The sequence below is a fragment of the Octopus bimaculoides genome, chromosome 2 (assembly GCF_046866305.1).
Source record: "Octopus bimaculoides isolate indiv1 chromosome 2, ASM4686630v1, whole genome shotgun sequence".
Taxonomy (NCBI): domain Eukaryota; kingdom Metazoa; phylum Mollusca; class Cephalopoda; order Octopoda; family Octopodidae; genus Octopus; species Octopus bimaculoides.
This window is the reverse complement of record NC_142929.1, coordinates 86,699,828-86,723,739: the sequence shown is the minus strand read 5'-3', so window position 1 is coordinate 86,723,739 and position 23,912 is coordinate 86,699,828. Positions and strand designations below refer to the sequence as shown.

At 36.8% G+C, this 23,912-nt stretch overlaps 1 protein-coding gene across 9 annotated transcripts in view; it reads right to left on the bottom strand.

The window, feature by feature from the left end:
- The window catches only part of LOC106882224 (mitogen-activated protein kinase kinase kinase 5), a 294,987-nt gene that overhangs the window by 246,424 nt on the left and 24,651 nt on the right, over window positions 1-23,912 (bottom strand). For 8 of the 9 annotated variants that reach the window (XM_089347114.1, XM_089347115.1, XM_052978403.2 and 5 more), the window contains exons 7-9: window positions 22,256-22,348; window positions 8,467-8,545; window positions 1,197-1,324 (exon numbers count right to left, since the gene is read on the bottom strand). In XM_089347114.1, coding sequence (XP_089203240.1) covers window positions 1,197-1,324; window positions 8,467-8,545; window positions 22,256-22,348 — 300 coding nt within the window. Of the gene's footprint in view, window positions 1-1,196; window positions 1,325-8,466; window positions 8,546-15,799; window positions 15,880-22,255; window positions 22,349-23,912 lie in introns of those variants that run through there. The other variant, XM_089347121.1, reaches the window with a different exon arrangement.

The following is a 23,912-nucleotide window of genomic DNA, read 5'->3' as shown; positions in this document are numbered from 1 at the left end:
AATTAGATTTTGTGATGAAACTTCTGATCTGGTAATATAGACTTGGCTTGGCTTCATGCTCTTGCTTGATGGGACTGGGATCATTCCAAGTTAATGGCCTCAGAAGCGTCATCATGCATAGAGCCAACCAAGTCTACCAGAGCTCTCCATCATTGGCAGTCTTGTGCCAGCCCCTATGCATGCTCCAAGGTGACATCAAGCCTCTGGAGATCTTCCCCAATCACATCCAACCATGAGAGGAAAGCCCTGGTAGGATGATCTAAGAGGATACAGAGGATATTTCCATACCACCGCATGCAATAAATAGCTATGAGGTACAAGGCTGTGGGCTGATGAATGTGCGCACACAGTTCTTTATTGAAAATATGATGGTACCAACCAATGTCTGCAATCAAAGCTGTTGATACTTTTTGCCAAGGTCTCCAAGAGGGACCACACATCTGCTCCATAGAGGAAAATGGAGAGGACAGGTTTGTAATAGATACAAAAGCCATCACCTCTATGCTGCCTTCATCAGCCTCAAGGCAGTTTATGACACTACTGACCATGCATCCCTCTAGAAAATTCTCAAGCTTGTGAGTGCACCTTCCAAGATCTCCACCCTGATCCAACAGCTCTATAGTAGTGCCAAGATCTGTGTGTGGTTGAATGGGAAAGACTCTAACTGTTTCCCAATCAACAGCAGATTTAGACAGGGCTGTGTGGCCACCCCTGACTTCTTCAATTGTGTCATCAATTATCTGATGACCAGGGTCTGCAAGTGTGTCTTTGACATTACCTTAAGGAACTACAAACTTACCAACTAGAGTATGCAAACAATACCATCTTATCCAGCAACTCGATCATCCAGCTCAGGGACATGCTGACCCTTTACAGAGAAGAATCAGCAAAGCCTGGCCTTCAGGTGAGTTGGGCAAAGACCAACCTGATGAATGTCAGAGATGGCCTAGACCCCACTCCTCTTCATATTGGCCTCAATGTCATGGAGTTTGTCAGCTCTTCATCTGCTTGGGTTCCAGTCACCAGCAGTAGAAACCTGACCCTAGAGATCAACCACAGATATGGTCTGTCTGCCGGGATCATATACACACTATGGAAGTATAGCAGCAACTAATATAATATAACATAGAAAGTTGGAAATAAAAAGAAGAAAAAACACCACTATGTTATAATTACAAAGAAAATTATTTACTTACTCTAAATTCTTCTCAGGGACTTCTTTCACAGCTATCCTAACTTGAGTATTTCTGTTTCGAGCAGCATAAACCACACCAAATGAACCTCGACCGAGCACGATCTTGCGGTTTTTATCATCATATTCATACTGAAATGAGTATACATACATACACAAGTGTAGAAACACACACATGCACATATATATATATGGAAAGATATATATATATATATATATATATATATATATATATATATACACACACACACACATATATCATTCCAATTATGCAAAAGTGTCGTAAGTCAAAACATTTCAGAAAACGGAAAAATAGTTTCACCATTCCATTTCTTTTTACATTACTAACAGTTTCAGCTTAACAATAACACTTTGTTGAGTGCATATAAAATTGTAACTCCATGCATGTATGATATTTTCAGTCAGAAATATTTTTGTAAAACTGTTGTATATGGGGCTAACTACACTAAAAATGCTAACCGTTGTACTACACTATGACAATTTTTATCTGAAACAGCTGGAGATACAATAGTTTGACCAAAAGAACCAACTACTGAAAGGAAAATTAAATATTGAAAAAATGCATTTGGCCAAATTTGGACATACGATAATTTAACATAATAGCAATGATATATATATACACAGATATGACAGAAATAAATACACCCCATAAAGTTATATTTTTTATTAGTGGGCATTTTTATGTTTCAGGTTCTATATGTAACTGTTTAATCATGCCATGTACAAAAGAAGCCATTGGAACTGTCTGAATTTCAAAGAGGCTCTATTGTGGGTCAATATGAAGGTGGACTTAGTCAACATAAAATTGCAGAAAAATGTTGGGATCCCACTTTCTACGGTGATTGTGCAATTTACCAGAGAGGGGAAGGAGTTCACATCATCTTTCCCAGGGTGACCAGGGCCCTCTGACAGGACCCTTTGCTTTGTTAAGAGAAGTGTGGAGGATAATCCTTGTTGCAAGGCCTCTGACATAGCAAAACTAGTTGATGTCAGTCCCAGAACAGCTGTCAGGTATATTTAAAAACTTGGCTATTATGGCAGAGCAGCAAGAAGGAAGCCACTTCTTCAACCAGCCAATATGAAGTAGAGAAAAGATTGGGCCAGTGAGATGGTGAAGAGGTCACTAGCATTTTGGGACACAGTCATATTCTCTGATGAGACCAGATTTGTTGTATTTTCTGACAGTAGTTAAGTGTGGGTCTGGAGAGTCTGATCAAGAAATTGACGTGAAAAGGTTGCAGCCAACAATGAAACACGGTTGCTCTTCTGTGTTGGTCTGGGGAGCAATTTGGAGCAATAGTCGATAAGAGCTGGTGGAGTGTGAGGGAAATATAAATTCAGATAAATATGTGTTCATATTGCAGAAAGGACTCCTTCCAATCTTAGCTTCCCTGGCCAAGCCAGTCATCAGATATGAACCCTATTGAACACCTCTGGGGCATAATGGACAGGACACTTCATAAAAAGTACAAGAAAGCACCCTCAAATCCAAATTTTTTGAGATTACCGCATCAAAAATGGCATAACACTTGTTAAAAGAATATCCATCATCTGATCAGTAGTATGCCTAATAGGGTCCTTGCATTGAAAAATGCAAAAGGCATATCTACTAAATATTAGATATTCACATTATAATAATTGACAAATAATTTTAAGTATAATTCCAGATTTAAATAAATTTTAATGATTATAAGGGTGTCTATTTACTTCTGTTATATGTGTGTGTGTTTATATATATATATATATATATATATATATATGTATATGTATATGTATATATATATATATATATATATATATATATATATATATATAGACACAAGAAATAATGTTACTGAATAATATGCAGATCGTGTAATAAATACTAATTAATCTACTTGAACATTGAAGTAGGATATATATGAATATGTGATTAGGAAGCATAATGTTCACCAACTGAACAGGTTATGTATATATACAAAAAGTAATATGGTGTTGTAATTATATCCAATGCCTTTTATGTTATATAATATAGTGAAATAATGTTGGACTATTTATACATATATATAGAGAAACTTTCTTTCAATATATTTGATAAAGCCAGTAGGCACCTGGATTGTTATTAACAATCCCTTATAAGGAAATTACATCTTCAAAATTTGAGTATATATATCTGTTTCATGACATACACAAATGTTGAAGTTTTACCTTTTTATTTTATATTTTAAATATATTCTTATTAGCTTTTTAAAGTTGGTTTGGAACATTAGGGTTTCTAAATCCATATCTGACATTTCTAGAGCTTCACAGTCTCATTATCAAGGATTTAAATGAATATACTTGGTATCTCTGTTGTTTCCTATGTACTGAGTTGATTCATATAAACTTCACTGCCAAAAGGTTGTCTATGCTTAGCTTCATGCTACAGCAGTCATATGTTAATTTGTTTGTAGCATTCAAATTTTGACCATTAGTTTTATTCCTTTTATTCAATCCTTGCATGAATATGTCTGCATGTTAATTTTCGTATTGTATTGCAATATGTGTATGGATTCCACATCTAATCTTTTATTTTTATGTGGAATTTTAGTACATTACTACTATCCTTTCATATTTCCCACCTACTTTTATTTCATGGAGTGTGGTATATATATATATATATATATATATATATATATAAATCCAAGAAAGTTAGGGGTTGTGAATCCAACCCACTAAGGGATAATATCTATCCAATATACTGCCGGAAGGATACCCAATTATTATTACACTAGTGTTTTTCCTTTGTATTACCAAGTGCAATAAATGGGTGCAGGTAAAAGAATATTTTACCTTTAATTTATATAGCAGTAAGAAAATGGAGGGGATTAATAGGTAGTATTCATCAACTTGCAGACATTGTATTGTGTCAATTCACTTGTTTATTTGTTAACTAAGAGGACAATAATAGCAATATACAAACACATGTGACATATTATGTCATATCAGTAATTAAAAAAGGACATCTAGTGACCGAAAATGGGACAATGACTTACAGCTGTTTCAGTCTAGTGGTGACATGCTTCATTCTATCTATATAACTCCAGTAGGCTGAAGTAATTGATAGATGAAATGGATGGAATAGAGATACATGGATGATTCTCTAGGCCTCTTCAGAGATTTTTTATAAAGTTAATTTAAAATATCCAAATATCAACATATAAAAAAATTGTAAAAACTCATATACATATGCATACTTTAACATATATAGATATACATAAATACATATATGTACATATAAATGTACATACACAAATGTCTATACATGCACACCAATGAGTCAATTATTACTGTTATTATACATGAGGAGGGCACATATATATATATATATACAGCAGAAAAATAACGGAGTAACTCATCACAGGTTTATAGAAGTCTGGATATCATTGTAACAATTCTCACAAACTATTTGTATAAATTCCTCTATTACAAACATGACTGACACGTACATACCCCATAGGTTTCTGATATAAATAAATATATATATATCATCATCATCATCGTTTAACGTCCGCTTTCCATGCTAGCATGGGTTGGACGATTTGACTGAGGACTGGTGAAACCGGATGGCAACACCAGGCTCCAGTCTGATTTGGCAGAGTTTCTACAGCTGGATGCCCTTCCTAACGCCAACCACTCAGAGAGTGTAGTGGGTGCTTTTACGTGTCACCCGCACGAAAACGGCCACGCTCGAAATGGTGTCTTTTATGTGCCACCCGCACAAGCCAGTCCAGGGGCACTGGCAACGATCTCGCTCGAAAATCCTACAGGAGCCAGTCAGGCGGTACTGGCAACGGCCACGCTCAAAATGGTGCATCTCATGTGCCACCCGCACAAGAACCAGTCCAGGGGCACTGGCAACGATCTTACTTGGCTTGCCGGGTCTTCTCACGCACAGCCCATTTCCAAAGGTCTCGGTCCGTAGTCATCGCCTCGGTGAGGCCCAATGTACGAAGGTCTTGCCTCACCACCTCAGCCCAGGTCTTCCTGGGCCTACCTCTTCCATGGGTTCCCTCAACTGTTAGGGTGTGGCACTTTTTCACGCAGCTATCCTCCTCCATTCTCACCACATGTCCATACCAGCGCAATCGTCTCTCTTGCACGCCACAACTGATGCTTCTAATGTTCAGCTTTTCTCTCACAAATGTCTATACATGCACACCAATGAGTCAATTATTACTGTTATTATACATGAGGAGGGCACATATATATATATATATACAGCAGAAAAATAACGGAGTAACTCATCACAGGTTTATAGAAGTCTGGATATCATTGTAACAATTCTCACAAACTATTTGTATAAATTCCTCTATTACAAACATGACTGACACGTACATACCCCATAGGTTTCTGATATAAATAAATATATATATATATATATATATATATATATATATATAGGTCTGGACATTTTGCTGGGAATATAGCGATAGGAACCGATGCACCAGTCCTCCTTTCCAAACGCAACTAATGCGTATGTACCAGGGAACATGTCTGTATGGGAATGTTTATGTATACATATGTGTATGTATGTATGTGTAGGTGGGTATATATGTGTTCTCATAATATCAACCTGTTAAATAAAAATTCATTTACTGAGAGTTCCAACATTAATTTAGTTAATATTAACCTTTTCCTTAATAATGATAACAACAAAGTTTTGGTCTCTGAAGTCAACCCCAACAGAATTAGATTTATGTTGAATAATTCTAAGATTACGAATTCTATATATCAGTGTAAAATTACTTCCAGTACCAAAGTCTATTTTTATATCAGTGCCTCTTCTTCTCAGTTGTCTAAAAGAATTTCCAATCATTATTCTACATTTAGGGATGGTAGTAAATACTAGCTCAGGATTTGGTATCTTAAAGATAATAAGAAATTTAATTTGGATTGGTTCATCCTATCAATCTCTTTCCCTTACGACAAAGGTAAAACATTCTGTAACATTTGTAATTCTGAACAATTCCAAATTCTCTTTTCCAAGAATCCACTTTTAAACACGATTATAGAGCGTTCTTACCGATGTAAACATTGGCAGAAACACACCTTTAGCACATATAGGTGATTTCTGCCAATCTATATAATTTGAGCAGTTAGTTCTTCTTTCACTCTACTTCCAATAGAGATATCTATTTCCAAGTCTTGAACATTTATTTAACTCTGCCAGTCCTCAATCAAATCGTCCAACCCATGCTAGCATGGAAAGCGGACGTTAAACGGTGATGATGATGATGATGATAACATATCACTCTATATTTCTCCTTTATTAGTTCTCTCCTAATTGATCTCTTTACCCCTTCTCTTCATATGCGCTACCTTTGAAGTCACATCTACTAACGGTTTTTTAAAATACTTAGTAGTATTCTGTTCATCATTTACACAGTCATCACATTTGTTAAAATGTCTTATTGTTGAGTTTGTTTCTCTTTCTTTCCCTGATGAGAAGATTACATTATTTTACACCATTTATTCCTTTGGGATAATACCAATGTTGTCTTCGAAACATATGTTGGAAGCAAAAGAATTTGAATAACACCTGCGTTTAACTCCATTTAATTATTCATACTATACAAACTACTGCACATTAACCTGGAGTTTCTGCCTTTGAACAGGTTGCAACATCCTTGTTACTTGCCTGAATTTTGCTACCCTGGTAACTATTTATTGAATTTTCCAGGTTAACTGTAAACAAAGGAAAATTCATTCATCCATTTACATATATATATATAAACATATATATACATAAATATATGCATATAAATATATATATATACATTTATATACGTATATATATCAATATATATATATATAAGTCAGTCGCAAGGGTGGATGCTCTGGGGGCATAGTAGCTATAATAAGAAATAGGCTGGGCAAAGTTCAGAGAGCTCCTACCTCTGCTGGTAACAATGGGCTTCTTGCTCAGAGTGAAAGGTAGACTTCACGATGCCTGTGTGTGAACATCCATGCTACATGGCAGTGAAACATGGGCTGTGACTGCTGAGGACAAGCATAGACTTGAAAGAAATGAAGCTAGTATGCTCTGCTGGATGTGTAATGTCAGTTTGAATGCACAACAGAGTGTAAGTATCCTGAGAGGAAAGTTGGACATAAGAAGCATCAGATGTGGTGTGCAAGAGAGACGACTGCACAGGTATGGTCATGTGATGTGTATGGATGAGGACAGTTGTGTGAAGAAGTGTTACACCTTAATAGTGAAGGAAACCTGTGGAAGAGGTAAACCCAGGAAGACCTGGGATGAGGTGGTGAAGCACGACCTTCAAACGCTGGGCCACACAGAGAGAATGACAAGCAACTGAGACCTTCAGAGTTATGACATGCTTGAGAAGACTCAGCAAGCCAAGTCAGATCATAGTTGTGGTCTCATAAAAAGCACTATTCGAGCATGGCTTATGCCAGTTCTACCTGACAGTGGCATGTAGAAAGCACCATTCGAGCATGGCTGATACCAGTGCTGACTGACTGGCACCCATGTCAGTGTCATGTAAAAAGCACCATCCAAGCACTGCCAATGCCAGTGGAGCCTCATTGGTACCCATACCTGTGGCACATAAAAAGCACCATTCAAGCGTGGCTGATGCCAGTACCGAGTGACTTCCACCTGTACTGGTGGCACATAAAAAGCACCCACCACGGTCTCTGAGTATTTGGCATGAGGAAGGGCATCCAGGTGTAGAAACCTTGTCTTTCTCTTTGTCGTGATATCTTATGCTAGTTACAAACAAACTTCACCACTATATAAGTGGTAATGTTTGGTTGCAAGCCTTCATGAAAACATGCCCTAATGTGGTGAAAATATCATCTTGCTTGGAAACAGAAATTCTGTCCCAGTGAAACTCATCTGACCCATGCAAGTATGGAAATGTAGGCATTGTTGCTGTTGTTGTAGGAGGAGGAGAGAAGCTGACAGAAAACAGGGAAGTTTTACAGAGCTCCCATTCCTACTGCATTGGATTGTATCTCCATATTAAACTTATTCTGTCTACCTATTTATAGATACGTAAACAGAATTATTTAGAATTTAAAAAGATGGCCATGATGATAACAGATTAGTAGTCTCTTTGAAAATAGGATCAATCTCTAAGAATCAAACCAGCTGCACTGGAGAATAAGAAATTCAACAAGACAACTAACTCCAGCTATAATCATTGCTTCTCTCCCAATCCCAATTTATATAACTAGAATAATCCATTGTTTAAAAATGAGAATACCTCATAACAGCCATCAGGTTCCTCAGTATCAGTAACTTGATTTTCATTGTCTACCATTTCACACATTAGATTATAAAACCTGAAAAATTAGAAAACAGATTAAAAGCAAGAATATAAGAAAACATAACAGCTTAAATTATTAAACTTCTTACAAATAAATGTTTAAAAATATATTCTAATTACATTGCAAAAATGCTTCTGAGTTGAGTCCTTTTAACCATGGCATAATTGAAATGCATATATTATTGTATATATTTATATTCATTTGCTAGCTACCAAGTATGAAACATTGAACCTTAAGATGAGTGTAGCTAATTTTCTCTCTATCTCAATATGTAATATAACAGTTCCACTTGCAAAAGCCCTGCTTAATCCATCTTTGTTTACTAGTAATTCCTCTGGAGCCATCTTAGCTTCTCTTCTACAGTGTATAATCTCGAAACATATATATATATGTATGTATGAACCGAAGTGCTTGTTTGTATATATTTAGTCACTTTGGTATTACAATATAGAATATATGTTGAGTTATCTATTGTCCTAAGCAAGAATTGTAATAACTAATATCTGCTTGTGCAACTGTTATGCTTGCAGGCAAATATACATGCAAACCTTCTAATTTTTCAGGTGCTGAATGCTATTCCCCATCTCCCTGTTCACTCTTTTCACCTCATCTGCATCCTTAGAATTGGCACACTCCATGTAGGCACAATGAAAAGTAGGTCTGGAGAGTTGTGGAGATGCTAGAATGAAGGCGTGTAGATGTGTGTTGTATTCAAGAAATAAGGTGAAGGAGAGCCTCAGTCAGGTTCCTCACAGGCAAAGAACTTAGGTATAAAATCTGAAAAAGCAACAGTGATGAAGAACAGCAAGTATTATTTCTGCCTCAGCTTCTCAACAGGGACTGCCAGATAAACAAATGGATTGATTTTACAACATCCTTTTGCAAACTATGGTGGGGACTTCAATGGGTATGTTGAGCAGCATCCAGATGGCTTCACGGTGTACATGGAGGCTATGGTATTGGTTTCCAAAATGAGGATGGAACAAAGCTATTGGAGTTTTATGATGCAAATGACCTAATAATCTGGAAACCAGTCAGTCATTTGATCACTAGCCAATCTGATGGCCACACAAACCAGATTGACTACATTCTCACCAGAAAGCAGGGTAGACAGCTGTTCTTAAATGCAAAGAATTTCCAGGTCAAGAATGTAATCCTTAACATAAAGTAGTCATTAGTGACTTCAGACTGTGAGCTAAGATTCCAAGAATCAAACTGGTCTGACAAACTAAGACATGGAAACCAGACTTAAACCAGCCACAAATGTAGAGCAGATAGTGTTATAGGACAAAAGTAACAGGCATGAAAAGATTGGAAGATCTGGGTAGCAGAGAACTATACCAGGGAGCTAGAAGAGAAGCTAGGTAACAAGTACATTTAGCTAGGGGTAGAAAAGAAGTTTGCCAATGCTCTTTGGCATGAGGACCAGAGGCTTGGCAGGTTTCAGATTGCAAAACAGCATGTTTGAAACAACTGCAATATTGTAGAAGAGAAGTGCAGTCAAGTAGATAATGATAAACTTGCATTTAGTGACTCTGAAAAGAAAAAGGCATGGAAGCATCAATATGAAAGGGTACTACATGTGGAAAATGCATGGAGAAAAGAAAGTCTCCCTATTAAAGAACCAACAGAGGAATCAGCTATCAAAGTTAATAGCAAGATAGACAAGATAATTGTTCATGGCTGGCTGATTTAAGGAAAGTACTGGCTTCAAGGAGGTACATTTCTAAAGGGTAACTCATTCGCCTGTTCCTTAATGCATTGCATAAAAATATCATTCATCTATTCCTTTATTAATATACAAAAAAATCAAGTCTGTACACAGAATACAATGAAAGTTATAACAATTTTAAAACAGTAGGTGCTGTCTTTTGTTCCCTCAAAAATATTGCAGTGGCAGGGAAAACTATTCTAGGGGAAATTTAATGTGCTAAAGGTGAAGGACATGAGAACAGAGAAAGCTCCTGAACCATCAAGAATTACCACTAAGATGTTTAAGATATCTGGCAGAGTGGGATATGGCCAAGTCACTTGCATAGTTAATCAGGTTGTCAAGGGAAGAGTCATACCCAACAACTGGTGTAACTGCATCATAGTAAACTGCTACAAATATAAAGGTGATGCCTTAGATAGAAGTAATTACAGAAGTATTTAATTGCTGGACCAGGTCATGAAAGTTACCAAAAGGGTCACAGCTCAACTAATTAGGAAGGAAGTTAACCTAGATGAGATGCAGTTTGGTCTTGTGCCAGGGAGAAGCACTACTGACACCATCTTCCAAGTAAGGCAACTGTAGGAGAAGCATTTAGCAAAAACTAAACTGCCATATGTGGCATTTACTGACATGGAGAAAGCCTCTGACAGAATCCATCACTCCCTCATCTGGTGGTTGTTGCGGAAGAGCTAGGAGTAGATGAGTGGTTGGTGAGAGTCGTCCAAACTGTGTATAGGGATGCTGTCTGTAAGGTGAAAGCCAGCAATAAGTATAACAAGGAATTTAGTGTGTAGGTAGGAGCTCACCAAGCATCAATTCTGAACCCACTCTTGTTTATCATGGTCCTCCAGGCCATAACAGAAGAATTTAAGTCTGGTTGCATAAAGAAGCTTCTCTATGGTGATGATCTTGATCTTATAACTGAAGCTACAGTAGAATTAGAGAACAAATTTCAGGTGCAGAAGCAAAACCTGGAATCAATGGGCCTTAGAGTTAATTTAGCAAAAACCAAAGTACAATTAAGCAAGAAGTAAACAAATTACTAATCCTTTCCAGGAAATGGCCTTGTCTGATATGTAGAAAAAGGTATAGGTAGAAACTTTATACAGTGTGCCCAGTGCTAGTTATGGATACATGAGATGCAGTGAAATCACAAGAAGGTTAACAGAGAAAGTAGTCTTCTTGAGTAGCACATGTGCAAGGACAATAAACATTAAGAACAAACAGGTTATAGATTTCTACTAATGATCAGAGGGATCCTTAGAGGTAGTAGATAGTTTCTGTTAACTGTGAAAGAGGATGGTTTGAAAGTGTGACTGCTAGAATTAGAACTGACTGGGCAAAATTTAATGCTATTAATTTTGTTAGTAACAAAGGGCTTCTCCCTCAGAGTGAAAGGTAGAGTGTACAATACTTATATACAGGGAAACATAAGCTGTGAATGTAGAAGACATGTAAAAGCTTGAAAGAAATGAAGTCAACATGCTTTGTTGGATGTGTAATGTCAGTGTTCGTAAATGGGTTGAGAGAGAAATTGGGTATAAGAGGCATCAGATGTAACATGCAAGAAAGAAGACTGCACTGATATAGTCATGTGATGCATATGAATTATGACAGTAGCATAAAGAAGTGTCAATGTTAAATGTGGAGGGAAATGGTGGAAGACGAAGACAGAAAGAAGTGTACTGAAGTGGAGAAAAATAATCTTCAGTTGTTGAGCCTCATAGAGGAGGTGACGAAGAAGTAAGATGATCGATGATTTGCTGTGCTTGAGAAGACCCATAAAGCAAAATAAAATCGAAATCATAAAGGCATTTTGTTTATATCCCTACATTTGCACACAATCTGTCCCTGACAAACCTCTCCTCAAAAACCCATTTTCCTAACACTTCCTCCATCCCTCCACTTAAGATCACCACTCAGTGTTATTCTCCTCCCCTATGTCTCCTACTTACTCTTTGCCCACCTCATAAACCTACTTGCACACAATGTGTTACTGCTGAATTTCTTTGCCACAATATATCCTTCTAGCACCCCTCCTTCTATTTCTGTTCATTCACTACATCCCCTCCCCCTCCCACTCTACTTTCACAATCTCTTGAACTTACCACCTCTCACCCATCATTGGTACTGCTTCACATATATACACCGCTCAATAATATCTTCACTAACTTTCTCTCTCCTACTGACGTAGTCACGTATCTTCCTTACCGCAAAGCATCCATTTCTGTTTCTTTATTAGCTACATTAACCTCTCATCATTTGGCACGAAATCACCTCTTTGAATACCACTCCCACATCAGTTAAGGAGTCTTGTCTTGTAAATTATTTGGTGACTTCACTGCTGCTGGTGCCAAAGTAAAAAGCACCAAGTATACTCTGTAAAATGGTCAGCATAGGGAAGGGCATCGAGCCATAGAAACCATGCCAAAACAGAAAGAAGAGCTTACCAGCTCCTGTCAAATTGTCCCATATATACCAGCATGACAAATGGACATTAAATGATGAAGATGATGGTGTGTGTGTGTGTGTGTGTGTGTGTGTCGTAAAAAAATGAAAATGTGAGTGGATAATTCAGAGCAGCACTATGTATTTCAATAGTGTGGTTTATTCCAAATATGAGTACTGAAAGTGCATTGTCAGTGTGCATGTTCAACAGAGCATTGGTGTATCGAGGGAGGAAGCTGGGCATAAGAGTAATTATATGCAGAGTACCAAAGAGGAGACTACACTGATTTGGCTATGCAGTGTGGTTGGATGAGGACAGCTGCATAAAGAAGTGCCAATCATTTAAAGTGGAAGCAAGTTGTGGAAAAGGGAGAACCAGGAAGACATGGGATGAAGTTTTGAAGGTTTATCTCAAAATGCTGAACCTTAAAAAGGAGATGACAGAGAACTGAAATATGTGGCACATTGCATTACTTGAGAAAACTTGCCCACCACAACAAAAATGAGCTCCTAAAACCAAGGTACCTGTAATGGTGCCACATAAAAAAGTACCCAGTACACTCTATGAAGTGGTTGCTGTTGGGAGGGGCCTCCAGCCAAAGAAACCAAGCCAAAACAGACATTGGAACCTGGTGCAATCCCTGACCTTACCAGTTCCTGTCAAGCTATCCAACCCATGCCAGCACAGAAAACAGATATTAAATCATCATCGTCATCATCACCACCACCACCACCACCACCACCATTGCATAACTTAATAGGTAGCATTATGTAAATTTGTATTGTTGCACAACTATCAATTTCCTTAGCCAAAAAACTGAAGCGCAATTTCAAATCATCATCATTAATGAAAGTTTTACCATTCAAAGAAGTTTGCAAACTTCGAAATAAATGGTAATCCGATGGTGCAAGGTCAGGACTATAAGGTGCATGTGACATCACTTCCCAACCAAGCTCCAATGATTTTTCATGAGTTAACAAAAATATGTGTGGTCTAGCATTGTCATGGTGGAACATAATTCCTTTACAATTTGCCAATTCTGGCCATTTTTCTGTGATTGCTTCCTCCAGTTTCATTAGTTGTTGTCAGTAAACAACTGAATTGATCATTTGGTTCCTTGGAAGCAGCTCAAAATACACAGAACCTTTGTAATCCCACTAAATTTACAGCATGACCTTTTTTGATGTAATTCAGCTTTCGATTTGGTTTGTGCTGGTTCATTACACTTGGACCATGATCGTTTTTGATTGATATTATTGTAGACAACCCATTTTTCATTACCAGTGATGATTTATTTCAAAAAAAGGTTGATTTCATCGCGTTTGAGATGCATATCGCAAATATTGATTTGTTGTGTTAAGTGAATCTCTTTCAGTTTATGTGGAACCCAAATATCAAGCTCCTTAATGATTCTAAGACATTTTAAGTGATTTTCAGTTGTTGTGTGTGATACATTTAACCTCTCTGCAATCTCTCACACAGATATAGGACAATCAGATTCAATTATGGCTTTAATTCAGTCAACCAGTAGCTCAACCAGAATGTTGGTTATCTTAGAGTGAAAAATCTTTAGAAAGGAATTTTTTCAACCATTTCTGACATGTGTGTTCTGTTAAGCTATCAACACCATAAACTTCATCTATCTCTTTGTGAGACGCCTCAGCAGCTTTCTTGCCTTTACAAAAGTAAAAAAGCAAAATATGGCAAAAATGTTCATATTTGTACTCCATGTTAAATTTGACACTGAATAGCTGTAAACAAAATTAGGTGCAATTTGCTTCTAAAGTAAGCTAAAATTAACGGCTATCAAATGTCAAAAGGAAAAAAATTATAACATTGACAAAAGACATTCAAAAATATCGTAACTCTATCAATTTGCGAAAAACGAAATTACTTTCTTGCCAACCTTGTTCTGCTAAGGTAAGATCACCAAAATAAGTATTCCCTTCAGTAAGAGATACCATTAAATGTACACTGTATAAAGTTAAGAGCTACTAATAGTTTCTTGCAGTGAAGACATGTGGCTAGGCAGGTTTTTATAACATGCCTTATCTCCAAATAATCATCAAACTCTGAGCAGATGGTCTGTTCTATTTAAAAATCAGGATGCTGGTACACGAGAAACCATGAGAAAAACAAGAAGGTTGATGCAAAAAGTGGAAGGGTGAATAAAAAGAAAATGACAAAAAAGAAAGAAAATTAGAGTTACATCCACTTTGACTGTAGAAGCTGTAATTTAACTCACTGTTGTAGGATAATTCAATGGAAAGAGATCCAAAGTTTGTGAGACAGCTGCTCAATTCAGAGAGGGAGGTGATCTCCAGTTCACCAAAAGAAATTTGCTCATATACTTGCATTTGTTGAAAATTTTGGATCTGGAAATAAGTAATGCAGTGGAATTCTTACATCTAAAAGGAATGTGTGATCTTTCAGCTACATGTAAGTTGCATTTCTTAGATCCATTTATATACAGCATGGATTGCTTAATGATTCTCCTCTTGATTGTATGAGGCTTCACTTTTGGTGATGTGCCAGAGAGAAGGCTGGTGGTTTGCATAATGTCTTTTGAAATCACCTTTGCATAAACCAACAAAACTTTTCTTTCCAGTTACATTATCTTGAAGAATTACTGTGACTTCTGTTTCATAAACAATGGAGTTTATCATACATGCCTGGTCAAGTAGGCAAGCTTCAGGGTCCACACAGTTACAACTGGGAATGGGCTCTTGGTGATGCTTACAAGTGATAATGTTCTTCATATTGGAGCAGCATCTGTATATTTTGAGTGTCTATTAAAAATTGCCCTACATTTATGGTTTACTAGGAAATGCTTATCTAAAAGAGACAGCAAACTTTTTCCTATTTTAGTTTTAACATTTAGGGGAAGGGTGTGAACTATATTATTTTCCTACATCTGTTTCTAGGTCTATTTTTATGATTCATATTTATACTTGAAAGGTCGTAATATATCTTATTTTTGGAGTCACTGTTAGCTTGAGAATTATTATAATATGGGGCTGTCATATGAAATATTTCTTTAGAAGAGGAGAGGTTAGCTATCCTATTACTCTAAATTTCTTTCTTTTCTTTTTCTGTTTTTACTCACCCTTCCACATTTTGCATCAACTTTCTTCTCACTCTTTTCTCCTGATTTCTTATGTACCAGCATCCTGATTTTCAAAGAGAACAGACCATGTGGTCAGAACCTGAAGATTGGATGGAAACGCAAGGCATGTTAGAAAAACTGCCTAATCACAAGTATTCTCAGCAAGAAACTATTTGTAGCTCTTATCTGTATTATGTGTGTGTGTGTGTGTGTGTGTGTGTGTGTGTGTGTGTGTGTATATATATATATATATATATAAGGTTAAGAAGGGTATTGGATTTAACTAAACCCAAAGATACAGGTAATACCGAGTAAGTGCTGTATACCGGCTAGTTTTGCCCCATTCATTGTATAAACAGGATTGGGGATTATAAGTCGTGTATTAGCGTGTGTATGCATAAATAGAGAAAAGGATAAAGAGAACAATGGCAAAGTTAGAAATATATTTTATGGATAGAGTCTTACAGCTGTTTCAGGGAAAATCCAATGCATCCCTTCATCGGAGACAGAAATAGTAGAGGAATCGATTATTATATCTATAAGCGGAAAGTTATAGTAGGAAGTGAGAGTGAGTGTGATGCGCTGAAAAAAGAAAGAAAAAACAGTACTTTGAGTGTAGCTTCATTCCAGTAGTAAGTATCCATGCAAATAATCCTTGTGGATATTTTCCGGAGATAATTGTTGTAGCAAGGGCGGATATAGCAAAGGTGGATGTATGTCATATTGAGTCCGGAGGATACTGCATGTGGTTTGCTTAAAGGAAATCCCAAATCAAGTGAGAGATGTGTGTAGAGTAAATAGGTCAAGTCTTAAGACAGGAAGGAAAGGGGAGAGAGGAGTAATTCAGGTGGAGAATGGTAGTGACAGGTTTTATGGTCAGTTAATCTGACTGGACAGAGAGAATAAGTATTGGGAGTAAAGGAGGAAGTGGGGATAGAGGTAAAGGTTTAGTAAGGAAGAAGGAATGCGAGGAGGTATTAAGGAGAGGTAGGCTATAAGTGGTGAGGGTGTGGGTGACATTCTAAAAACAGTATTAAAGGAAAAAAGGGGAGAGAGAAAGAATTAGTAGAAACATGTTCTAAAAATAGAGCTAAACCTAATTTACAGATGGTAGAAGGGGGATCAGATGCTACTATAGTTGATTGTGGTTATCAACAAGGAGCCTGCAGGCGGTGGTGGTGTTATTAGCAAGGAAGTGTAAAGGGAGTAAATTAGGAAAAGATATATTAAGTAGTGATAAGATTAAAAAATAAGAAATAAATCTATTCTAAAGATGGTATAAGGGGGACCATTTTGCTAGGTCGAATAGGTTGCCTATAAGGATTTGTGTGATTATGTTGTGTGGTCATTTGTGCATTTGTGTCTATGGTAGAATTTAAATGTATGGAAAAAATGGTGAATGCAGGTGCTAAATGCTTCATTATATCGATTAAGTAGAATGGGAGAATTGTATTTTAAAATATGGAACGCCTCCTTTAAGCAGAACTTGCAATTAGAGCGCTGGCCCTGGTATGGAATTCCGAAGTCTAGGATGGACCATTTTAAAGTATACTGGGTATTTGTGCTTTTGAGGTGATGAATGTAGTTAGCTAGTGTTGTAGATTTACTGTGTTTGTCATATCTAAAAGAGTGCAAATGGACTGCGTAGCGTTGTTTGAAGTTTTTAGTTGCACCTATGTATGTAGCTGTAGAGTTATGTAATATATTTCTTACAGTGCATTTATATATTACGTTGTATCTTACGCAATGTGTTTGTAGTGGGCAGATTGTCCCAGAGCGACAGTTACAAGTAGATGAGACTTGGGGGTTGTGTTCTGTGGTGGGTGAGGTATTATTGTTGGAGGATATGTTATGTGAGGATGTAGAAGAATCTAGATCAATGGAATTATTGTTGTAGCTATTTGTCCCACCATTGTTATTATTATAGGATATGGTATTATTATTATCGAGTATATTAGTGGGTTGGGATCTATTGTGGTTGTGTTCAAGTGCACGAGTGTTAGTGTTAGATGAACGTATATTAATGTCTATGTTGGGTATATGCATGCGCCTAGTGCTAGTGCTAGCATAGTTATGGTTGTGTAAGTTTTAGTAATATAGTGAAAGTTTGTTTATTAGAAGTTGTTATAATAGATTCGAAGTTACTATTTCTGTCTCCGATGAAGGGATGCATTGGATTTTCCCTGAAACAGCTGTAAGACTTTATCCATAAAATATATTTCTAACTTTGCCATTGTTCTCTTTATCTTTTTCTCTATTTATGCATATATATATATATATATATATATATATCAGAATTAGTGTACATTTAAACACAAAAGAGGCAACCTTACACACTAGAAAAAACAGTTAAAACATCCAAAACCACATTTAAGAGCAATTTCAAAGGGAATGAAAAATAAAAAAAGTTTTTATTTTTCATTAAAGGCTGTTAAAGGTTGCCTCTTTTGTGATTAAATGTACGCTAATTCTTATATAGAAAATATGCTGTCTTTTGACTTTTTATACATACTAGGCCACTGGTAGAAAATTTTTTAAATATTGCTACCCTATCTTAATCTTATATATATATATATATATATATATATACATACACACACACACGCACACACACATATATCATCATTATCATATCTGTTTTACATGCTGGCATGGGCTGGACAGTTTGACAGGAGCTGGTAAGGTCAGTGGCCTCACCAGACTCTATTGTCTATTTTGGCATGGTTTCTACAGCTGGATGAGGCACCAGCTCCAGTGCTTTTTACATGGCACCAGCCATGTAAAAGTATATATGTGGCATCATCATTGATAGGGTTACCAGACAAAAACCTCCTCAACTGAGAGGAGGGAGTAGTAGTGAGTGAGATGTTGGCTATGTGTCAGTTGATAAGAGATTAGAAGTATGCAGAGACAGGGCTAGGTGTCCTGCTGTAGAGTAGATACATGAATACTCCAGTTGGAAAAGAAAGAAGGGTGGTTGAGGGAGCAAGATAGAGAGAGCATGTGAGTGAGTTAGTAAGGTGAAGAGAGCAATAGTAAAAAAGATGGTGGCAAAGATGTGTCAGGACACACCCTTGAGGAACATTGAGGATGGTGAAAATAAGTGGGGTGATACAGAGGTTTGAACTGGGCGAGTGGGCAGGGTAGAGGTGTCTGTGGCAAATGATGGAATGAAATATAGTGGAGGGTCAGGGGGTAGGTGTTGTGGTAAGTATGTAAGTGCATTGAAGGTGAAAGCAGATAAACAAGGTGTTAATTAATGATGGAGAACAGCACAGAGTAGAGACAGTACAGAAAGGAGGTTTTGTAGAGACAGCAGGTGGGGAAGATAATGGAAAATAGAAGTGGTTTGGGGTGAGAACGGAGGTAACAGAGAAAATATGAGCATGTTGTATGCGCCTATTCTGCTCTCAGTTGAGAGTAAGGTAATAGATGTTAGGAAATGAAACGTGGGGAGGCGGAATGATTGAAGGGGATGAGTGGATGCAGGTGGGTAGACAAGCATTAACCAAAGTGGTTTAGGATATCAATTCTGTTGTGGTAGATGAGTCTTCCTGAGTACAGCAAGGCACCAGATATCTACCCTTTGTCAGCTCATTTGTAAGGCTGTGTCTTGAGATCAGCCTTCAATACTTCAGCGATGTTTTACTAGGTCTTCCTCTTCCATAATTCCATTCACTTCAAGTGATCAGCACATCTTTATGCAATTGCTCTCAACCATATACATCACATGACCAAACCTACACAGTCTTCTCTCTTGCACACTACATCTAATTCCTCTTATGCCTAACTTTTCTTTCAACACACTAGCACTTCGTTGAACATGCACATACATGGCACATAAGCAACAGTGCAAACTAGCTTTATTCCTCCCTAGTCTTCACATGTCCTCTACCTTCAGGGTCATATCTCCTTACTGTGTAGCATTGCTGTTTTTAGACAAGCATCATACAAAATTCCTTTCACTTGGAGTGAGAGACCTTTGGTTGCCAACAAATGTAATAGCTCTTTGAATTTTAAGCAAATTACACACTCAGTACATCCTTCTCCCCTGCTAATCAGGTCACCTAAGTAGCAGAAATTATCCACTACCTCTAGAGAGCCTGCAGGTCAAATAAGAAAATCAATTTCCTATGTATCTGTAGATTTTATGGCTACACTGTATCTTCCAGTAGTGCACCATATGAAATTGTTCTTACACCTTTCCTACATATTAAGTAGGGGTATTTACCAGAAGCGGGTAGAGTCTCTGTTTTCTTGATCACTAGAACTTTGGGCTTTGCTGAGTTAACTTTAAGGTTATCTGATTCCAGGTTCTGCTTTGGTACCCGGAATTTCTTTTCTAGTTCTGTTACAGATTCTGTTATGAGAAGAAGATCATCACCATATTAGCAGTTCCCAGAGGCAGCTGGTCTTGAATTCCTCTGCTTTTGCCTGGAGGACAATGATGAATAGGAAGAGACTGAGAACCAATGCCTGATGAACACCTACCTGTATACTAAATTCATCACTGTACTCTTGATTAACTCTTACCTTATTAACAAATCATTTGTCTATACCTAACTTCCTCAGAAGCCACCATATCCTACAGAGAGGTACTCTGTCAAAGGTTTTCTCCAGGTCAACAAATATCAAGTACAATGATTTATTCTTAGCTCAATATTTTTCCTACAATTAATTGACTACAACGATAGCATCAGTAGTGTTTCTCTATAGCACAAAGCCAAAGTGCATTTCAACCAGTCTAATTCAGTTCCTAATTAATTGAGCCACACAATGATGACTCATATCAAGATATTTTTATCACCTGGCCCAGCAATTTGATGCCACTGTAATTATTTATTTCTAGGGCTTACCCTTGTAGCAGCTGACTATAATGCTACTACACTGGTCATTTGGTGATAACATATTCCTGAATAACCTGATTAACTACATAAGTGACTAGACCATATTACTTCTTCACCAGATATTTTAAGAAACAGATATTTCATTTCAAAATAGAATGCAGAAAATTTGCCCAAGATACTATATGCAAACAGTCCATAAGACATCAGAGTATATAAACTATGAGATTAAATTCAATATATGTTAACATCCATGCAAGGCAGATTTTGTTAATGCTTACAACAAAAAAGTGGGATGTCCGACAAATGATTATGCACTCTAGTGTTGACGGTGATTCCCATTTTAGGTTAGTAATAACACATTTCAATTTCACACCAAAGAAGTTTATGAAGTCAATTACAACTAAAAAATTAAGAAATCCTTTCAATAAGTACTAAATCAGATGTTTCACAATAACTTGTCTGTCTTCTACTCACATTTTATCAACTCCAGTATACACCAGTGTTCAATTATATCTCCCATACTCTTACCTCTATAAATTAACAACTTCAATTGTAGGAGACTGAGACTACAATGATGACTCATATGAAGGAAATAGTCTTGGACTGCACACCTCCTGGCAGAAGATTTGTCAATACCATTACACTACACAAAAGAAGATTCATCAACAATGTACAGCTAACAACTCAGAGGTTCAGTACTTTCTACAATACCTTTCTCATTGTTTTTTTTTTACTATGGATATAATGATTTCTATTTCTCTAGACTGACATATTGTACAGTCCCTTTGATTGAGGCCATAAGATACGCTCAGCACTTGTTCTCACATTATCTTTGCTATGTGTTACTTCTTTCTACAAGCAACAATTTATATAATTTAACCTAGTCACCCCTCTCCAAAAATCATATCAATCTGCAATTCTGTCTCTGCCTTTTTTACACTGATGTTAATTTACAGATCAAACTAGATACTAATCACATCAACCTCACTAGTTAAGACTCTACTCAGCAGCTAAATAATAAAACCAAATGATAACTATTTAGATGGTGGTTAGGTAACTCATAAATTCTTTGGTATGGACATGTGAAGTGGTGATGACTGCTGCATGATACAGTGCTGTCAGTTGTTGATAGAAGGTCACAAGGAAAGACAAGAAAAGATGTGGTGGGCTCAAAATCTTAGCCTTCTGAAATTTAAAAAAATAGATTATCAATCTTTTATGTGATGCAGCAGCAACAATCACATGTAGACACTACACACACTGACACAGATGGTTATTGGTAAGTAGGGTAACAAATTCATCCAAACCACATATGATATCTCACATTGAAGTAAAAATTCTGTAATATATTACATGAGAAAAAATAGAAACATACATATAAAATAACATATCTCTACAAATGTGGAGATATGGAATATTAAAACCAACCAGATGGTATCAGTGTCTGCAAGACATTGATACACAAAAATATAGCACTTTCTTCTTGAACAACACTTACATCCCTTGTCTATATTTCCCTGGCATACAGTAGAACATATGTTAGCTGTACACTGATTCAACAACAAAGAGAGCAAAGAGAAAAGAAAGACATCCATACATATATACTCACCGAGTGGCCTGTACTGCAGATGAAAAATATATGTGAAAATCATCAGAATTCTGAACATACAAAAGTATTGCTCGTGAATCTCTTTTGTAGAGACTGAAAAAAAAAAAAAATTATAGGCCTATTAATAGCTGTGCTGTTAGAAATTAGGATTCTCCACAATTTAGAACTTAATAAAACAGCAACTACTGTATACATAATGATGGACATGTTTGATGAAACAGATAAAATATGAAAAAGCAAAATAAACACTAGAGACAAACTTTTCTAAAATTTTACATATATGGCAAATAGAACCAATACATGCACAAGTATGTGTTTATGCATGCATACCTACAACTATTATTTAAAATAATACATGTTTACTATGAACTTCCTGTAACACATGCTCAATGATATACAGTAAGTAGCTGGAGTACAAACATCAAGAAGTATTTCTTGTAGTATTTGTTCCCATTCTTGTACAGTGGCTGCCCTCAATGAATTAACAATTTTGTACTGTAAATTTTATCTTTTAAGTATTCTCATAAAAAATGTCTAATGAATGCAGAAGAGAAAGGATTTATAAGGAAGTATAAAAAAAAATTCATCATAAAAAAAAAAGACTGAAATTCAACATTGTTGTGTTTTTTCATAAAATAGGCAAAAGTGAACCACTCCCAATTTAAACTCATGAAAACACAGAAATTAACAGAAAATGAGAGTGGTCAGAAGTAATACACATTAAAAACATCAACACTTAAGGTATGCTAAATATTATACAACATACATTTTTATCACACAGTCACTTATCTCTATGTTTCCGTCTTAGATTAGCTGACTGAAAACTCTTATTTCTCAATTCTATATTTCTACCATTCAATATTTACTGTCTCAATGTGACAGAAATCCGAAAAGAATATCTCTCTATCTCCCTCGTGCTTTGGCCTAACCCTCTCTGCTTTACTCTGTCTCTCTCGATCCCACTCTCTCTCTCTTCTTCTCTCTCTTACGATTACCCCTTGCTTTGCCAGGACTATGAACTAGCGCATGCACTCAATTCCGTCACTCGTTCCTAGAACCTTTGCTGAATAAATACAAACCCAGAATCATGATCAGATAAGTTTTTCTGCCTTTCTAACCTCACTCATACCTTCCTATTTATGCCCTGATTCATAACACCTTACTTAGTGCTTCCACTATTCTGTCCGTCTCATTACAAAGTCACCAAATTCATTTCAGTTGACCATTACAATGTCGTCAAATTCACTCAGTTATTCAAGTTATTCAATTTTAATTTTTACCACACAGTCACTTATCTCTATAATTCCGTCTTAGATTAGCTGACTGAAAACTCTTATTTCTCAATTCTATATTTCTACCATTCAATATTTACTGTCTCTAAGCGACAGAAATCCCCAAAAAATACCTCTATCTCCCTCGTGCTCTGGCCTAACCCTCTCTGCTTTACTCTGTCTCTCTCGATCCCACTCTCTCTCTCTTCTTCGCCCTCTTTCGATTACTCCTTGCTTTGCCAGGACAATAAACTAGCGCACACACCCCAACTCCCCCACTCAACTTAAAAACCTTTGCAGCAATTGCAGCGGTGCACCCGCCCTCCCACCCCCTCCACCAGTACCGGAAGTTCCTATCTTCTCCACCAGTACCGGAAGTTCCTGGC